General features: G+C 41.5%; 1 protein-coding gene across 2 annotated transcripts in view; it reads left to right on the top strand.

The window, feature by feature from the left end:
- Positions 1-497: 497 nt before the first annotated feature.
- Positions 498-16966, top strand: part of LOC134224792 (5'-3' exoribonuclease 1) — a 34638-nt gene continuing 18169 nt past the window's right edge. The window contains exons 1-8 of one of the 2 annotated variants that reach the window (XM_062704371.1): positions 498-646; positions 709-842; positions 4024-5052; positions 5249-5475; positions 5535-6090; positions 6159-6260; positions 12805-13082; positions 13816-15610. In XM_062704371.1, coding sequence (XP_062560355.1) covers positions 768-842; positions 4024-5052; positions 5249-5475; positions 5535-6090; positions 6159-6260; positions 12805-13082; positions 13816-15610 — 4062 coding nt within the window. In that variant the 5' untranslated portion in view covers positions 498-646; positions 709-767. Of the gene's footprint in view, positions 843-4023; positions 5053-5248; positions 5476-5534; positions 6091-6158; positions 6261-12804; positions 13083-13815; positions 15611-16966 lie in introns of both variants that reach the window. The other variant, XM_062704372.1, reaches the window with a different exon arrangement.

Raw genomic sequence — 16966 nt, 5'->3', positions numbered from 1 at the left:
GACAGATCCTGATTTCAGTCTGTAATCGAGCCCTATATGAGAATAAATACTATCGCTGATAATGTGAATATGAAAACAATACTTACTACTGATCCCGGATTTCGAGAGTTTTGAATTTCTAGTTATTTAATTAATAAAAAGGAATGTTTTGCTAAATTTTTGCTTCTTCGACCACCTCAACCGAGAACTCAACACACAATATGGCGCAGCTTCGAAGTTGATTACCGAGGAGATTTTCTTCACTATGGATCATACTTATTTTAAACATGCGCATGGTAATAATAAACAACAGTGTTGTTATTTCAATATCTTATTTGTTTATTGCAACAACATAGGAAAATAGTAATTTTAAATTCTTTTCCATAGATAAAATCACTGCAACATTGATTTCAGTGTGGAACGAAAAATTAAATTTTGGTGTTCGATTGTTCGTTTTTCTGTTTTGAAAATGCAAAAAACAAATTTTTTTACAGTGTGCAGTTTATTCACCACGAAACTTTCTCCGCGGAGTTCGTGTCAGATGGGCCCGATGCAGAAGCCGATTCGCAAAATGGGTCGTGTCGCATAAAGTGTTGTTTGACAGTTCATATTCATTCGACGATTATTCCGTTTTGGTGTTAAACAAAGCTTTTCGTTGTGAAAAATTGTGAGCAAAATAAGCACAGCTTGTTTCAGTGAATAAAACGCTCTACAATTTAATCGTTGCAGTGTTGTGGTACCCACGACCTGGGAAATCGACTGAATAGAGTTTACCCGCGTTTCCAACCATGGGAGTTCCGAAATTCTTCCGCTATATCAGCGAGCGCTATCCATGCCTGAGCGAGCTGATTCGCGAAAACCAGGTAAGATCATTTTATTAGGATGCTTTCCTCAGGTTGTGCAATTCTGAATCAGCACATAAGCGCCAATTTTGAAGGACACTCATTCAATCGATAAACACGCGCGAATAATCAGAAATGCAATGTTTATATTTTGATCCGTGTTCATATTTTCAGCTAATATTCGCTGTCGTTTGTTTTGTATACCCACTTTGGTTTTGTTTTTTTAATCGAAATTTATTCTATTTATTATGTTGATGTTAGAGAAAAAACCTTGTTGGTATAAAACTTAGAACGTGGCTAAAATGTTTTTCCTTACGGTTATTTTGCCAAAAAGAAACGAATTTATTATCATTATGTACTTAAATACATAGGGTAATTATACCAGTTTTGGCCATTTCCTAATTTGGCCAGTTTCTCGCATAATTCCAAAAGTAAAGCAATTTTCGAGGAATTTTTTAGCTCAACCAGAGGATTTATCCCTTAACTTTCTTCGTTGTTGAAACTGATCCACATTTTTTTTTTGGAGAATATGCGTTTTCAGGGTTGGCCAAATTAGGCACAAAGGTGGCCAGAACCGGTACACTTCCCCTACACCTAATATCTTATAGTCTTCAGATTACAAGCTAAGTCTTGTCTTGACGGCGAGATAGATGTAGGCTTTGTCAGGTTTTGTTCTATTATTGTCAAGGGGGTTTTTGCTGATTAAATTTTATGAAATTTGACCACGATATTCTTTGATATGCAAAGAATGTTTAGGCTGAATTTGAGCATAACTAGTTTTAGAAAAAACCCACCTGACAATAATAGAACAAAACCTGCCAAAGCCGTAATTTCCCCTACATAGGCTTCAGTCGAGCAGTAGAAAAAACGTCAACCAAAGGAAAAAAAATAAGAGTATTTATCTTGATGTCAAAGTTCACTTATCTTATTTTCATTTCATATCTTATTATAAATTATCACGTCAAATACCTCACAATACTCAATTATATTATATGCTTTGATGAAATATGTATTCAAACATTTGAATGATAAAATGCGAGGCCCATAATTAATTTCTATTCCAAGATTTTTCTATGTTATAGCCTATTTGATTATTTATAAGATATTTGACATGGTAAAGTATATCTTGTTGATTTCAAAGTTTTATTATCTTATGTTTAGTTTATTTCTTATTGCCATGTATCACGTCAAATACCTCGTAAATGCTCTATTTTTTCCACTGTACTCTTGAATAAACCACAAAATTGTAAAAATGGCTATTTACATTCCATTCATTCATCCATTCCAATAGACCAATAACTATAAAAAATGTTCTCTTCCAATTTCAAGAATTATAGAAAATAAGTATGTTATTTATAGAAGCTGTTCGTTGAATTGCTTATTCATTTATGGTATAGCAATGAGTGCATCGTCATTAAGGTTTAATTTTGTATAAACTTAGTCCGCTTGCATCAGTAATAGTTTTCTCTGTTAAATGTTATCTATATGCTTTATACATAGAGATGGTCGGTAGGGTGGACCACACTTATATAAAAATACTCAAAATCATTTTTAAGAAACGTATACCCATGAACATAAAGTTTTTTACACCCAGAAGCTACTGTAAAAATGTCAACCAGATCCGTCGAGTATAAGTGGATGCACAAAAAGGATTAAGTTTATATGAGAAAAAAAACGTTTAAATATATGGGAAAATGTATACTTTTCACTCTTTTACCTCTAGGTGGCGCTGTAGAAATTCAATCTTGCTTATGAGTGATAATAACAATCCTTATATTAGTACGAAGAAGCTCCCAAAAACCGCGAGTGATTTTGTAAAAAAAACCCAGAATAATCCACCTAGCGCTGATGGTGCCTTTCTCGTGTATTATAAAATGCAACAAGAAAAGCACATAAGACAGGTCAAAATTGCACTTAAGGGAGATATATTCAGTTATTTCCATCAATTCACATTTATTTGCGTTCATTTGAATGCATTGCAGCAGTTTTTGAAAAAAAAACTTCCGATTTTGAATTTTTTTCCAACCCTTAGGAAAAATGGGGGAAAAAACAATGTTTTTTAATAACTTCGGAATGCAATGGCCGATTGGCCCAATTTTCAATAGCGTAAAAATAGTAAGGATTCCGCGTCGAATTCAACCTGTTGCAAGCAAATCGGATAATGCAAACTACAAAAAAGTGTGTCTCACATTTTATTGTACACACACACACATACAAACATACATACATACACAAATACAGACATCACCTCAATTCGTCGAGCTGAGTCGATTGGAATATAACACTATGGGTCTCCGAGCCTACTATAAAAAGTTCGGTTTTGGAGTGATCCTTTACGTATACTTAGTAATACGCGAAAGGCAAAACAAAAAAGTGTGGTCCAGCTTAATGGTCGGGTTTTAACATTTTGCAAACCTGAACCAGACCCGCAAATTATCTTTAAACCCGAACCTGACCTTAATCCGGAATGAAAAATCTTATCGCACCAGATCCGTAACCGAGATTTTTAGCATTTGTAAACCCGTACACGACTGAACCCGATATTATTTGGTTTTTTACACCCGAGATGTACCGTGACCTGCCCTAATTCCGCGCATCGCCTAATACCGTGGTTTTTATAAAAAAATCAGAACCTGGCTATCATGGACATCATATTATTTGGTGAAATGTTCAAACACAATGATAGCAAGGTTCTGATTTTTGATGAAAACCACGGTATTAGGCGATGCGCGGAATTAGGGCAGGTCACGGTACCCGAACTCAAGTTCTGTTCAGAGAATTCAAACTAGATTTTTTTGGTTCTCTTAAAAGAATGTAAACCCAAACAAAGAAATAGTCTCACAATTTACAAAATTGAATAAAAAATATTCAGTATTTTATTTCTTAAACCCGTACCCGATCTCTACCCGACATTTGTTTTTATCTCACAAACCCGTACCCGACCCGAACCCAATAATGCACTAACAACCCAAACCCGACTCGTACCTCTTTGAAACAATTTTTGCTTTAATTGCATAATTATTTAATAATCTTGAAAGTTGAATTATCCATCAACTGCACTAAACTGCCTATGCGATTACAGGCAGTAAACGTACTTTATAACGATTTTCATAATCAGTAATCATCAAAAGACTAGTTAAAAGTAAGTTAATTAAAGTACACCTAATAATAATATGTATATGCTTTTCATTCCGCCTTCTAGGTACCGGAGTTTGATAATCTCTACCTTGACATGAACGGCATCATCCACAACTGCTCCCACCCGAACGATTCTGATGTGTTCTTTCGGATTTCAGAGGAAAAAATCTTCAGTGATATATTTCACTACCTGGAGTTTTTGTTTCGGATGATCCGTCCACAGAAGTTATTTTTTATCGCAGTCGACGGAGTGGCTCCAAGAGCCAAGATGAATCAGCAACGCGGACGCCGGTTCCGATCAGCTCGCGAAGCGCAAGAGCAAATGGAGGAAGCGCAAAAGAAGGGAGAAGTTTTGCCAACAGAGGCTAGATTCGATAGTAACTGCATCACACCGGGAACTAGCTTTATGGTTCGGCTCCAAAAAGCATTGGAGCATTTTATAAAAGTGAAAGTTAGCACAAATCCACTGTGGATGCACTGTAAGGTTATTCTTAGTGGGCACGAGACTCCCGGCGAGGGAGAACATAAAATTATGGAATACATTAGACACGCCAAAGCGTCCCCAAATTTCGATTCGAACACACGTCATTGCTTGTATGGATTAGATGCGGATTTAATTATGTTGGGACTTTGTACTCACGAGAGACACTTTTCTCTGCTGAGAGAAGAAGTTAAGTTCGGTAAAAATGATAAGAAATCGAGCATCGTTGAGGAAACGAGATTCTACTTGTTGCACTTAACGTTGATGCGTGAATATTTGGAGCTTGAATTTGCGCCGGTTCGGGATAAATTGAAGTTCGACTTCAACATCTACAAACTGATAGATGACTGGGTATTGATGGGCTACATGGTGGGCAACGATTTCATACCCCATCTACCGCATTTGCATATCAATGAAAATGCATTGCCAACTCTGTTCCAAGCCTACATGGACATTTTGCCTACCCTCGATGGGTACATAAATGAGGGAGGAATATTGAATATGCCGCGTTTAGAAGCGCTGATGAACCGTCTGGCACGATTCGATAGAGATATTTTCCACAAAAACTACACGGATTTGCAGTACTTTAAATATAAAAGAGCACATGATAATGTAAGTATAGCTACGAATTTTATCACTTGATAAGGATCTTTGTGGTCAAAGTTCACACATCTATTTTTTTCTGCGGTGACGTTTCGGATCAAGAAACTCTATCAAGTGATCAGGCTCGAATAGACTATAATCAAGGTTTATAAGTCGCGTTAAAAAAACTAATGAGAAAATCAATATGCTTTTCACGACCTTCCAGACGGAAGCATTTGATGTGCACATAGATGACATTAAGGCCAAAACAGGCATGGATTGTGATCTTTCGGCGCTCATCAGTGCTTCGGAAGATATGTTCCTCGATGACGAAGAAGACGAAGAAGAATCACCAGGTGATATAGAGAATGATCCCAAGTTCTTTGAAAAAGAATTCATGGCTTATAAAAGAAACTACTACATCACAAAACTAGGCTACGAGGACTATAATGAGTAAAATTTATCTGTTGTTACATTTTGTACAAATATTTATACCTAATTTTATTCCACAGGGAAACACGTGCCGAGCAAACCGAATGTTACATCCGTGCCCTCCAGTGGACACTATTGTACTACTATCGGGGTGTATCATCGTGGGCCTGGTTCTATCCTCACCACTACGCCCCATTCATTAGTGATCTGACGAACTTCAGTCATCTGCGGCTCAATTTTGAAATGGGCAAACCGTTTCTTCCGTTCCAGCAGCTTCTTAGTGTCCTTCCAACGGCTAGTAAAGATCATTTGCCAAGTGCGTATCACAAACTGATGACCGATCCTGACAGTCCTGTGGTAGACTACTATCCGGAGCAGTTCGAAACCGATCTCAATGGCAAACAACAGTCATGGGAGGCGGTTGTATTGATTCCATTTATCGACGAAAAGCGTCTACTCAAAGCCATGGAACCGTGCGATGCATTTCTTACGGACGAGGAAAAACAGCGGAACGTACATGGGCCAATGCTGCTGTTTCGGTACGACGCCAATGGAACAGAGCTTTTGCCGGCTAACTATGGATTCGACGATGTCGAACCGTTGAAGGTGAAAGAGACCGCAATTTATCGCGATGAGGTAAAAAGTGCTCAGATGTGTTGATTTAATATTATGTATATAACTTGCAATTGTCTTGTAAATTGTAGTTGAAAGTGCCGAGTAGTAAGCTAGTTCTTGGGCCATCGAAGGGTGCTATTCTCGATGGATACATCAAAGGCTTCCCGACGATGAAACACCTTCATTATCATGTAAGTATAATTAATCTTAAAGTGATTGTACACTGTAGTCGATTTTTATACGGGGGAAACGTACAGCTTAAATTAAAATTGCGTAAATCCATAATTTTGCGTAAAAACGTTGGAACGAGTTTTTTTTTGCGGTTTCGACGTATTTTTTAAAACCCATTTTAGTACCGGTGTTGTAAGAAAAACTCTTTCCGGTGAGAAAGGGGATTAGTCGGCTTTGCTAGCAATAAAAACATAAACATACATTTTTTTTCACCGATAATCGGAGGCGATTTCAATGTTCGGACAGGGGATTCTGGAAGCAGAATGACTAACGCCAGAGATGAAAAACATGGATCTCAGCATATTCTCCGGTCAATCTCATCGCCGCCGTCGTGAGTGCGACTGTAGGGAAGCCAAACAATCATTCCAGCACCACCCATTCAATTTAGCATTCAGCCCAACACAAGTCGTTCTGGCAGGCTGCTCAGCTCGTGCGTTACCGCACCAATGTGAGTGTCCCATTTAAACGCGTGGTATCAGGCAAGATTTTTTTTATGTACAGGTTATCCGACTTGTCAATATCCCCAACTCAGCCATCTTGGATTTTTGTATGGAATTTATGCTCGTTTGTTTACGTTTTGCACTGGAAATGTATGTTTCCCTCCCGCGCTGGTTATTCCCATCTACTGACGAAGTCGGATAACCTGTACATAAAAAAATCTTGGTATCAGGGTTTGCAGAAATTGCTCTCAATAGATAACGAACAACGATAAAAGAGAGGCAAAAACCTCTTCGAATCATAGCAAGCCATGAAAACAAAACTATCGCACTTGTATACAAGTTGAAAAAAAACTGATTCGGATAGGCGGCCCCCACCGATGGGGTTTGATAAAACGCTTTGTTCTCGCTCATTTCATGTTGGGGACCATATTTTTTTCGCACAGCTGTGTAAAACAAGTTGAAATGCATCATCAGAACCAGTACCCCCCGCCAATGATGTTATCGATCATTCAGTAATTTGCGTTCGATCATTTAGTAGTTTGTCAATAACTCATTCCAAAAGCTGAATTTCAAAATGTGTTGTATGGTGGACTTCTAGTGCGAAGGTTTTTCTACCACACAGCCTAATGGTTGGTTGTTTGAATTCCACTCGTAACAGAGTTATAGCTATAGTTTTAGTAACTTAGACTAAATGATAACAAAATTCCAATCATTTAGTTTAACTTACTGCAAGTACCGTTATAACTCCGCTATTACCGTCGTCGGGGGTGACAATGGGTCAAATGGGGGTGAGAATGGGTCACTGTTTCAACTACTTAGAATGCTTGTAGAATAGATTGAATGTATCTTAGGGCAAGAAGACTAAAATATAAGGAACCTTTTTGAACGATTTCGCTCTACGACCTCCAGACTGCCGGTGAGAGCGATGACCCATTCTCACCGCCCAGACCCATTGTCACCCCCGATGGCGGTAGTTAAATTATAACAACGAACCATTAGGCAAAGTTGTAGAAAAACCTTCGCACTAGAAGTCCACCATACAAAACATTTTGAAATTCAGCTTTTGGAATGAGTTATTGACAAACTACTAAATGATCGAACGCAAATTACTAAATGATCGATAACATCCTGGCCCCCCGCAATTGGGGCTTATTGAAAGAAATTTATCATGAGTTGTAGCCCCCCGAATCAGTTCATTATCGTCGATTATCGTAACAGCTACCGAAAAACGTCTCTCACGAGTCACGGTATGGTACCTATCGAGAGTGTATACAGACATGATAAGTGTGAGATTCTCTCATTCTCCTTTGGATTCAAACCCTGCGTGGTATTTTTTTGTCATTTGCTAGGCGAATGTGTACATTTTACTGTGGCGAATTTCATATTCGTGGCTCATTGGGTGATGTGAGTTCTGTTGTTCACTCCTCTCCCTCTTCGGGAATTTGAGATCGCTTTCAAGTAAAGGGTATATAGTCAACAGTGACTGGCCCAAGATTTTTTTTATGTACAGGTTATCCGACTTGTCAATATCCCCAACTCAGCCATCTTGGATTTTTGTATGGAATTTATGCTCGTTTGTTTACGTTTTGCACTGAAAATGTATGTTTCCCCCCCGCGCTGGTTATTCCCATCTACTGACGAAGTCGGATAACCTGTACATAAAAAAATCTTGGACTGGCCCTCAACTTGAGCTGTCATCCGCAGATGGCTCACCAAAGAAGAAGAAGTTTTTAAGGAAGAAAATAAAAAAAAATAAAATAAAAAAACATCACCTCCATCTAGTGCTGATCGAATATTTACAACCCTGAGACGTCTAAAATAATCAGTGCGCTAGCAAGAATCATGCCGAGCGTCGGCGGCCAGAAAGGCAGCAGTAGGCGACTTCTGGCGACAATATCATCCTCGATGCTGAGGTATGGAGTTTCTGCCTGGGGAGCTCAATACGAAAAGTAACCGCGGGAAGTTGAACAGCGTGTTTTGTCTAATGGTCATCCAAGTCGCGACTGCGTACGGAATCATTTCGTCGGAAGCTGTTCACGTGATCGCAGGGATGATTCCTATCTTCATAACTCTAGCAGAGGATATCAAAGCATTACAAACGGAGAGGTATCAGAAATGTGAGGAAGACGGTGAGACTGGACTCTATGCTGAAGTGGCAGCAGGAGTGGGACAAGGCGGATAATAGAAGGCGAACTAACCGGCTAATCCCCAATGTGTCGATGTGGGTGAACAGGGAGCACGGAGAGGTGAACTTTTACCTTACACAGTTCCTGTCCGAACATGGCTGTTTCCGCCAATATAATATCTACTCTACACCGGTGTGGCCATGCGTTATCGCCATTCTGCCCGGGGTGTATCAACGTAGACGAGACTCCAGGGTACGTGGTATTCGAATGCGCGAGGTTTGCGGAAGGACGTAGAGGAATGCCTGCCATAACTACCGACAACATCGCAGAGCAAATGTGTCACAATGAAGGTACGTGGAATACGGTAAGCATAGTCGTGACACAAATACTGTCGAGAGCTACAGCGTAGAAGAAGATGGGACCAGCTAATAAACGTCGGTTCGGAGGGGAATCCAGCGCTGTTAGCAGTTTTACGGTAGTCGGTGCGCCGATGAACCGGAAGTCTTCTGCCAACCGGAATCGTCGGACCAACATCGTTACTCGAACAACCAACCTGCTGAAAAAAGAAGAAGAAAGTGCACCGCCAGTGTGGACGTCATCCACCACCGGACCTGTCGGATAACTTCTGCAACCCGAAGACGAAGTTGGCGCAATGCACGAAAGCGTTCATTGCAATAGCCGCTGGTAGTAGGGGCATTCCCCCATCCCCCCTTTACGTATACTTAGTACCGTGACCTGTCCTAATTCCGCGCATCGCCTAATACCGTGGTTTTCATAAAAAATCAGAACTTTGCTATCATGGACATCACATTATTTGGTGAAATGTTCAAACATTATATATTTGAACATTTCATCAAATAATACGATGTCCATGATAGCCAGGTTCTGATTTTTTGATGAAAACCACGGTATTAGGCGATGCGCGGAATTAGGGCAGGTCACGGTATACGAGAAACGATTTAAACGACTGTTGTCTTCCTTTTACTTCCACTAATTAGTTTTTTGGTATCAATACAGATACGCATTTCGTCCTCCCCTTGAGGACGAGGACTTCTTCAGTGTGTTGTTATCGCTGTTATCGACTATGAAGAAGTCCTCAAATAGAGGACGAAATGCGTATCTGTATTGATACCAAAAAATATTTCGTGTAAGTAAAAGGGAAACAACAGTCGTTTAAACCGTGTAAAATGTTCCCCTAAGACGCTCGCAAATAATTATTTATACGAGAAACGCAAAAACGCAGCAGGGACTATGTCCAAGGGCTTGACGATCCCTCCCCAGGCCATCTGCGAGTTGTGGTGCCTGCCTAGGATGTGGTGGGGTTTGACAGTGGGCCCTGTTAAACCTCTATAAAAAGCTGCATGTATCCGCAAGTAGGCTCCGCCAAAGCGACCGTGTGCCGCTCAAAGCGCACAAGCCCAAGTCCTGGTGTTAGGTGGGACGCTAAACAGCCCTGACACGACGGCCCTCCGACGAGACAGGAAGGAACGACATAGAAGATAATACGACTCGATACAATCGGCAACGACCTAGGCGACGAATAAAGGATCACGATTGGAAGCTTGGAACATGGAACTGCAAGTCGCTAGGCTTCGCAGGTTGCGACAGGATAATCTACGATGAATTACATCCCCGCAACTTCGATGTCGTAGCGCTGCAGGAAATCTGCTGTACAGGACAGAAAGTGTGGAAAAGCGGGCATCGAGCGGCTACCTTCTACCAAAGCTGTGGCACCACCAACGAGCTGGGAACCGGCTTCATAGTGCTGGGAAAGATGCGCCAACGTGTGATTGGGTGGCAGCCAATCAACGCAAGGATGTGCAAGCTGAGGATAAAAGGCCGTTTCTTAAACTATAGCATCATCAACGTGCACTGCCCACACGAAGGGAGATACGACGACGAGAAAGAAGCGTTCTATGTGCAGCTGGAGCAGACATACGATGGAAGCCCACTGCGAGACGTCAAAATCGTCATCGGTGACATGAACGCTCAGGTAGGAAGGGAGGAAATGTATAGACCGGTCATCGGACCGGATAGTCTGCATACCGTATCGAATGACAATGGCCAACGATGCATAAACTTTGCAGCCTCCCGCGGAATGGTAGTCCGAAGCACTTTCTTCCCCCGCAAGAATATCCACAAGGCCACATGGAAATCACCTAAACAAGTAACGGAAAACCAAATCGACCACGTTCTAATCGACGGTAAATTCTTCTCCGACATCACGAACGTACGCACTTACCGCAGTGCGAATATTGAATCCGACCACTACCTCGTCGCAGTATGTCTGCGCTCAAAACTCTCGACGGTGATCAACACGCGTCGGAGTCGTCCGCCGCTGCTTAACATTGGGCGGCTACAAGACGGTAGACTAGCCCAAGACTACGCTCAGCAGCTGGAAGTGGCACTCCCAACGGAAGAGCAGCTAGGCGCAGCATCTCTTGAAGATGGCTGGAGAGATATTCGATCCGCCATTGGAAGCACCGCAACCGCTGCACTAGGCACGGTGGCTCCGGATCAGAGAAACGACTAGTATGACGGCGAATGTGAGCAGTTAGTTGAGGAGAAGAATGCAGCATGGGCGAGATAGCTGCAACACCGCACGAGGGCGAACGAGGCACGATACAAACGGGCGCGGAACAGACAAAACTCGATTTTCCGGAGGAAAAAGCGCCAGCAGGAAGATCGAGACCGTGAAGAGACGGAGGAACTGTACCGCGCTAATAACGCACGAAAGTTCTATGAGAAGTTTAACCGTTCACGTAAGGGCCACGTGCCACAGCCCGATATGTGCAAGGACATAAACGGGAACCTTCTTACGAACGAGCGTGAGGTGATCCAAAGGTGGCGGCAGCACTACGAAGAGCACCTGAATGGCGAAATGGCAGACAACGGTGGCGGTATGGTAATGAACCTAGGAGCACGCGCGCAGGACATGCGACTTCCGGCTCCGAATCTCCAGGAAATCCAGGAGGAGATCGGCCGGCTGAAAAACAACAAAGCCTCTGGAGTTGACCAACTACCAGGAGAGCTGTTTAAACACGGTGGTGAAGCACTGGCTCGAGCGCTGCACTGGGTGATTACCAAGGTTTGGGAGGATGAGGTTCTGCCGCAGGAGTGGATGGAAGGTGTCGTGTGTCCCATCTACAAAAAGGGCGATAAGCTGGATTGTAGCAACTACCGCGCAATCACATTGCTGAACGCCGCCTACAAGGTACTCTCCCATATTTTATGCCGTAGACTAACACCAATTGCCAGAGAGTTCGTGGGGCAGTACCAGGCGGGATTTATGGGTGAACGCTCTACCACAGACCAGGTGTTCGCCATACGTCAGGTATTGCAGAAATGCCGCGAATACAACGTGCCCACACATCATCTATTTATCGACTTCAAAGCCGCATATGATACAATCGATCGGGACCAGCTATGGCAGCTAATGCACGAAAACGGATTTCCGGATAAACTGATACGGTTGATCAAGGCGACGATGGCTCGGGTGATGTGCTTAGTTCGAGTTTCAGGGGCATTCTCGAGTCCCTTCGAAACGCGTAGAGGGTTACGGCAAGGTGATGGTCTTTCGTGTCTGCTATTCAACATCGCTTTGGAGGGAGTAATACGAAGGGCAGGGATTGACACGAGTGGTACGATTTTCACGAAGTCCGTCCAGTTATTTGGTTATTTGGCGAAGTGCAGCCATGGATCGAGCTGAATGGAGAAGTCTTTTATGTGCAGCACAGGCCTTCGGCCTTAGTCTGATGATAAATAAATAGCAAAAACGCAAAGTAATGGAAAAAACTATTTATTATTAAACAAACTTAGATTTTGAATATATTTTATAAATTGAACTTACTCACATGTCTATTTGTACGTATTTCGACCTCGACCTTTCGGCCGTCTTCAGTTACTCACATGTTTTAACGATTTGTTCGTTTTCACAGGGAATCCTCAAGGAAGTGCGAGTGAAGGTGTTCAACTTCCCCAGCCGAAATCCAAGCATGGTGGTGGTTATTGATCGCCCCCTGGAAGACTCTAAGAAAACAACGGAAGCATGGGCGCGCGAACTACTTGGCCGTATTGTCTACGTTAGCTGGCCGCATCTCACTGAGGCTAAGGTAGTTAAGGTGACCGATGCGAAGCAGATATTTGAGATGGATCGCGAGCCTCAGGGAAACAATGACAAATTTTTCAGCACCTGTAGCAAAGCTATCGCCGAACAGTGAGTATTTGGAGCACTACCCTTTCCCGCCCACGACTTTTTTCAAAGATTTCAATAGGAAGGAATCATCTTTGAGAAAAATGCTAGAACAAAAGTTATTTGGCATATCCAAAATTAGTGGAAAGCGAAAAAAAAAGTTTTTGATTGTAAATCAATAGTTAATTGATTGTTTTCAATAGTTTCACTATTTGTACTCAAAATTGATTATATTTCCAGTCTAATGGAACCATAAAGATGTGTCCAATATTCCTTTTTGTTGTTGAAACAATTCGATGAAGGTTAGAAGGTGCAAAATTTGATGGTGCACCACAGACACCATGGGTGGGAGAGGGTTAATTAGTGGTTAAAACTGTAATACAACAATTTCAAGGCGATTTTATCTGATTTTTTAAACGAATTGCTTACTTAATTTTTAGTGCATCCATGTATCTGTTACTGCCGTGAATCGCAAGTCAGTCCCATCTGTAGATGGAATCCATATACAAATGGGACTGACTTGCGATTCACGGCAGTGTAGGTATGTACAAAAAATCAAGTCAATTGGTTTGATACGACTAACTAATAAAGGAAGGTATCAGAAGTAAGGGAGGCTACCCCAAATCGATCTTTTTTTCTACATTACAATGCAAAAACATAAACATTTTCGTAAATTTAGAATATTTCTGATGAGATTTGTAATTCAATCGTATGAATTGTCACAGAAATCAATCTCATTAGTTCCTTTCTTTTTCAGTCACAACAACCGGTTGGCAATTGACTTAGGCTGCATAGATCAAACGGTGCATGTGAAAGTATGCATAGGAAGCGAATATGTACTTAAAGATGATCGCTACGTGCTACACAAGCTGTGGAACATCGGGCAAACGATTTATCCCGTCCAAGCGGTCGTCACTAATTTGCAGGAAGCTTTGAAAACTTTGAAACCTTATCAAGAAATTCGAGAAATGTTCCCTGAAAATTGTTTGGTGTTTTTGCGTGCCACCCAGTGGTATGGAAGCATGGGTAACGTAATCGAGGTTACCGCGGGTCAGAAACGCATCAAGACAAGGTTTGAGATATACGAAGAACCCAACTTGGATCAGATCGCGGCCATCAATGATGAAGCCAAGAGTCACTATTTGACCTTGCAAGATGCGGCCTCAATGATCGGAATATCTGCCAACCTTTTGAGCAGGCTTTCGTCGACTATTTATATGTTGAAAGGAGCGAGACGCTCGGTCAACGTGGATGAGGGTGGTAAAATGAACATCGGGCTGCAGTTGCGAATGGTTAGTCAAGATGTGGAAACGGTTGGATACACCCGAAAGGTTAATAAAACGTGGTTGTTTTCCGAGAAAGCCGTCGACCTTATCAAAAGTTATCACGAAAAGATGCCCATTTTATTTGAGAAGCTGGAACATTTTGGAAAAAGTGACATTCTGTTTGAAGACGAAATTTTCGGCGAACAAAAAGACGATAGTGTGAGGCTGAAAGAGTTGGTAGCATGGATCAAAGGCCAGGAGCATGCTAAAGCAGAGAAGCGATCATGTGGTACAAAAATGTTAGAGCCGAATGCCGTTGAAGAATTAGTTCAGATAGTTAATGAACAAAGAACCAAGTCACCTATCATTCAAACAATGTTCATTCACCCGAAAGATCTATACAAACCAGGAATGAAACAGGCGAAAAAAATTGACCAACAAGCAAATTACGAACTTCTTGATCGTGTAATTGTTGCCCGCGATTCTGAAGTCGTTCCACTCGGATATCGAGGTACAATCATCGGAATACACCTCGCAAAAGATCCAAATCCGGTTCGACAGGAGAGCGTTCTTTCCAAGGGAGACAAATATTTCGACATACTGTTCGATAAAGAATTCCCAAATGGCGTTCAGGTATTCGGTATTACTGCCACGGCGAACCGTGTCGTACGACTTGCCGAAGGAGCTGTACTGAATATTTCATTCGGAACGTCTGACTTGGAGTACAAGCAGGTAGATGCCGACCAACCGATCATTCTTCCGGCAGAAGAATTCGTCAACCGAAATAATCAGCTGCAGCAACATCAGAGAAAACATGAACTGGTTCGTGTACATGCACCAAAACCAACTCCGACTGCAGAATCCATTAAAAAACGTCTCAACGAACGAATTGAGAAGAAAAATCCAAACAAAGCTTTCATCTTAGCCAATAGGAAACCGTTGGAGGAAACTGTAGTTAACGATCTCAAATCTCAAACAAACTGTGATTTCGAAAAACTTTGGAGTAAGCTTAGGGAATCATCGCAAGTACCGTCCACATTTGACGATCGCGACATTAAAAGCTTTTTGTCGCAAAATACTATTGCACAACCAGTTTCACCTTCATCACACAGAAATGCTGAGGTTGTTCCAACACAAGAGAAATCCACCGAAAATCCGGTGGTAGACCCTTCCGATATGTTGCGAAAAATGCTGAGAATCGACAGTCAGGAAGAGAACCCGATATCGTCTAGTGTGTCGAATGGCGTGGTGCAGGACAGTCACGAAGCTAGAAAGCTTAACGTTACGGTAAGCACAATTTTTTTTAAGGTAGCATTGGTTTGTTTTTTGGTGATATTTTATAATTATCTTCCACGCTTCACACAGCTCCCCCGTAACTCTGGGTAGCCACCTTTGCGTGGTGTGTTACGGTGTAAGATCTACCACGGTCGCATTGTCAGCTACAGGCAAATCCTGACCCAACGAATACCTTTCCCAATATCCAACTCCGTGGTACTTATGATAAGAGTGTCGCTGAGTCGAGGGCCTCTCATTAAGTAAGGATTACATCAACACTTCCTTCCCCTCCCAAGTTACGGTTGTTGTTGTTGTTCATTTATTAACGTGAACCCTAACCTATAGTCATTTGACTCACGCCTTAACCTAAGGAATTACATTTCATTATACATGGATCGGGCAGCCTTTATTCTTTTTTCCATCCATCGTTTCCGCATAATTTTGTAAATCATCTTGATCGTCATTGTTGACGGCGCTACTTTGACGAGAGCATCAAGCCCCACGCGCCCCGCAAAGTCGACATGAATTTGGAATTCATCGACTCTACACCCAACGCACGTTCGGAGGATCGTGCGAGATCTAGCGATCAAGAGAAGGTCAGACAAGTAAACAACCGCGTCTATTGTGTGGTCTGACCTTCGTCTGTAGAACGGTAGTGCATCAAAAGTGCGGAATGCTAAAATTGAACTACATATCTAATTGAATTATATCTTAAAAGTACTTACGAACTACCTATTTGAATGAATTATATCTTAAAAGTATGTGCTTAAAACTATTTACGAACTACTAGTGTAAAACTTATCATATACTTATAGAGCTAAACCGTAAATCTAGGAGGTTGCTTATCCTAACTAAAACTACGATTACTGCCAAGTGCGTTTAGGTGGTTTTCCTGTGGCAAATATGCATTAATATTGCAATTGATTAATATAAGTATGTGACTAAGACAAAATTACAAGACTAAAACTAATCTGTGAATCCTAAAGTCGCTAAACAGGTTACGGATTCTTCTTAGGTGGTAACAGTCGTCGAACCTCTTTATAGGAACAGTTGAGGCTCGAGTCGAGTAGAGGTGAGAATGGAATAAGAAAACCTCAATGAAATTAAATACTTACATAAACTTAAGACTAGACTACAATTAGAACGACGCACAGTACGACTACGAAAAATTAAAATAATCACCGTTGAGTGGTAGTATCCACTAACGTAAATTATAAGCATGCATCCTTTTTTTTTTATATGTAACTAAAATTATTTTTGCACTGCAGGAATTTTGTAATAAACCCATATATTCGCCAACGGATTGGTTAATTAACAAAATTGAGGTTTTTACTACTACCACCCAACAGTCATTATAAGTATGATGAT

The sequence above is a fragment of the Armigeres subalbatus genome, chromosome 3 (genome assembly GCF_024139115.2).
Source record: "Armigeres subalbatus isolate Guangzhou_Male chromosome 3, GZ_Asu_2, whole genome shotgun sequence".
NCBI classification, from domain to species: domain Eukaryota; kingdom Metazoa; phylum Arthropoda; class Insecta; order Diptera; family Culicidae; genus Armigeres; species Armigeres subalbatus.
Note: the sequence above shows the minus strand (reverse complement) of the source record. Positions and strands in the feature narration are given on the sequence as shown.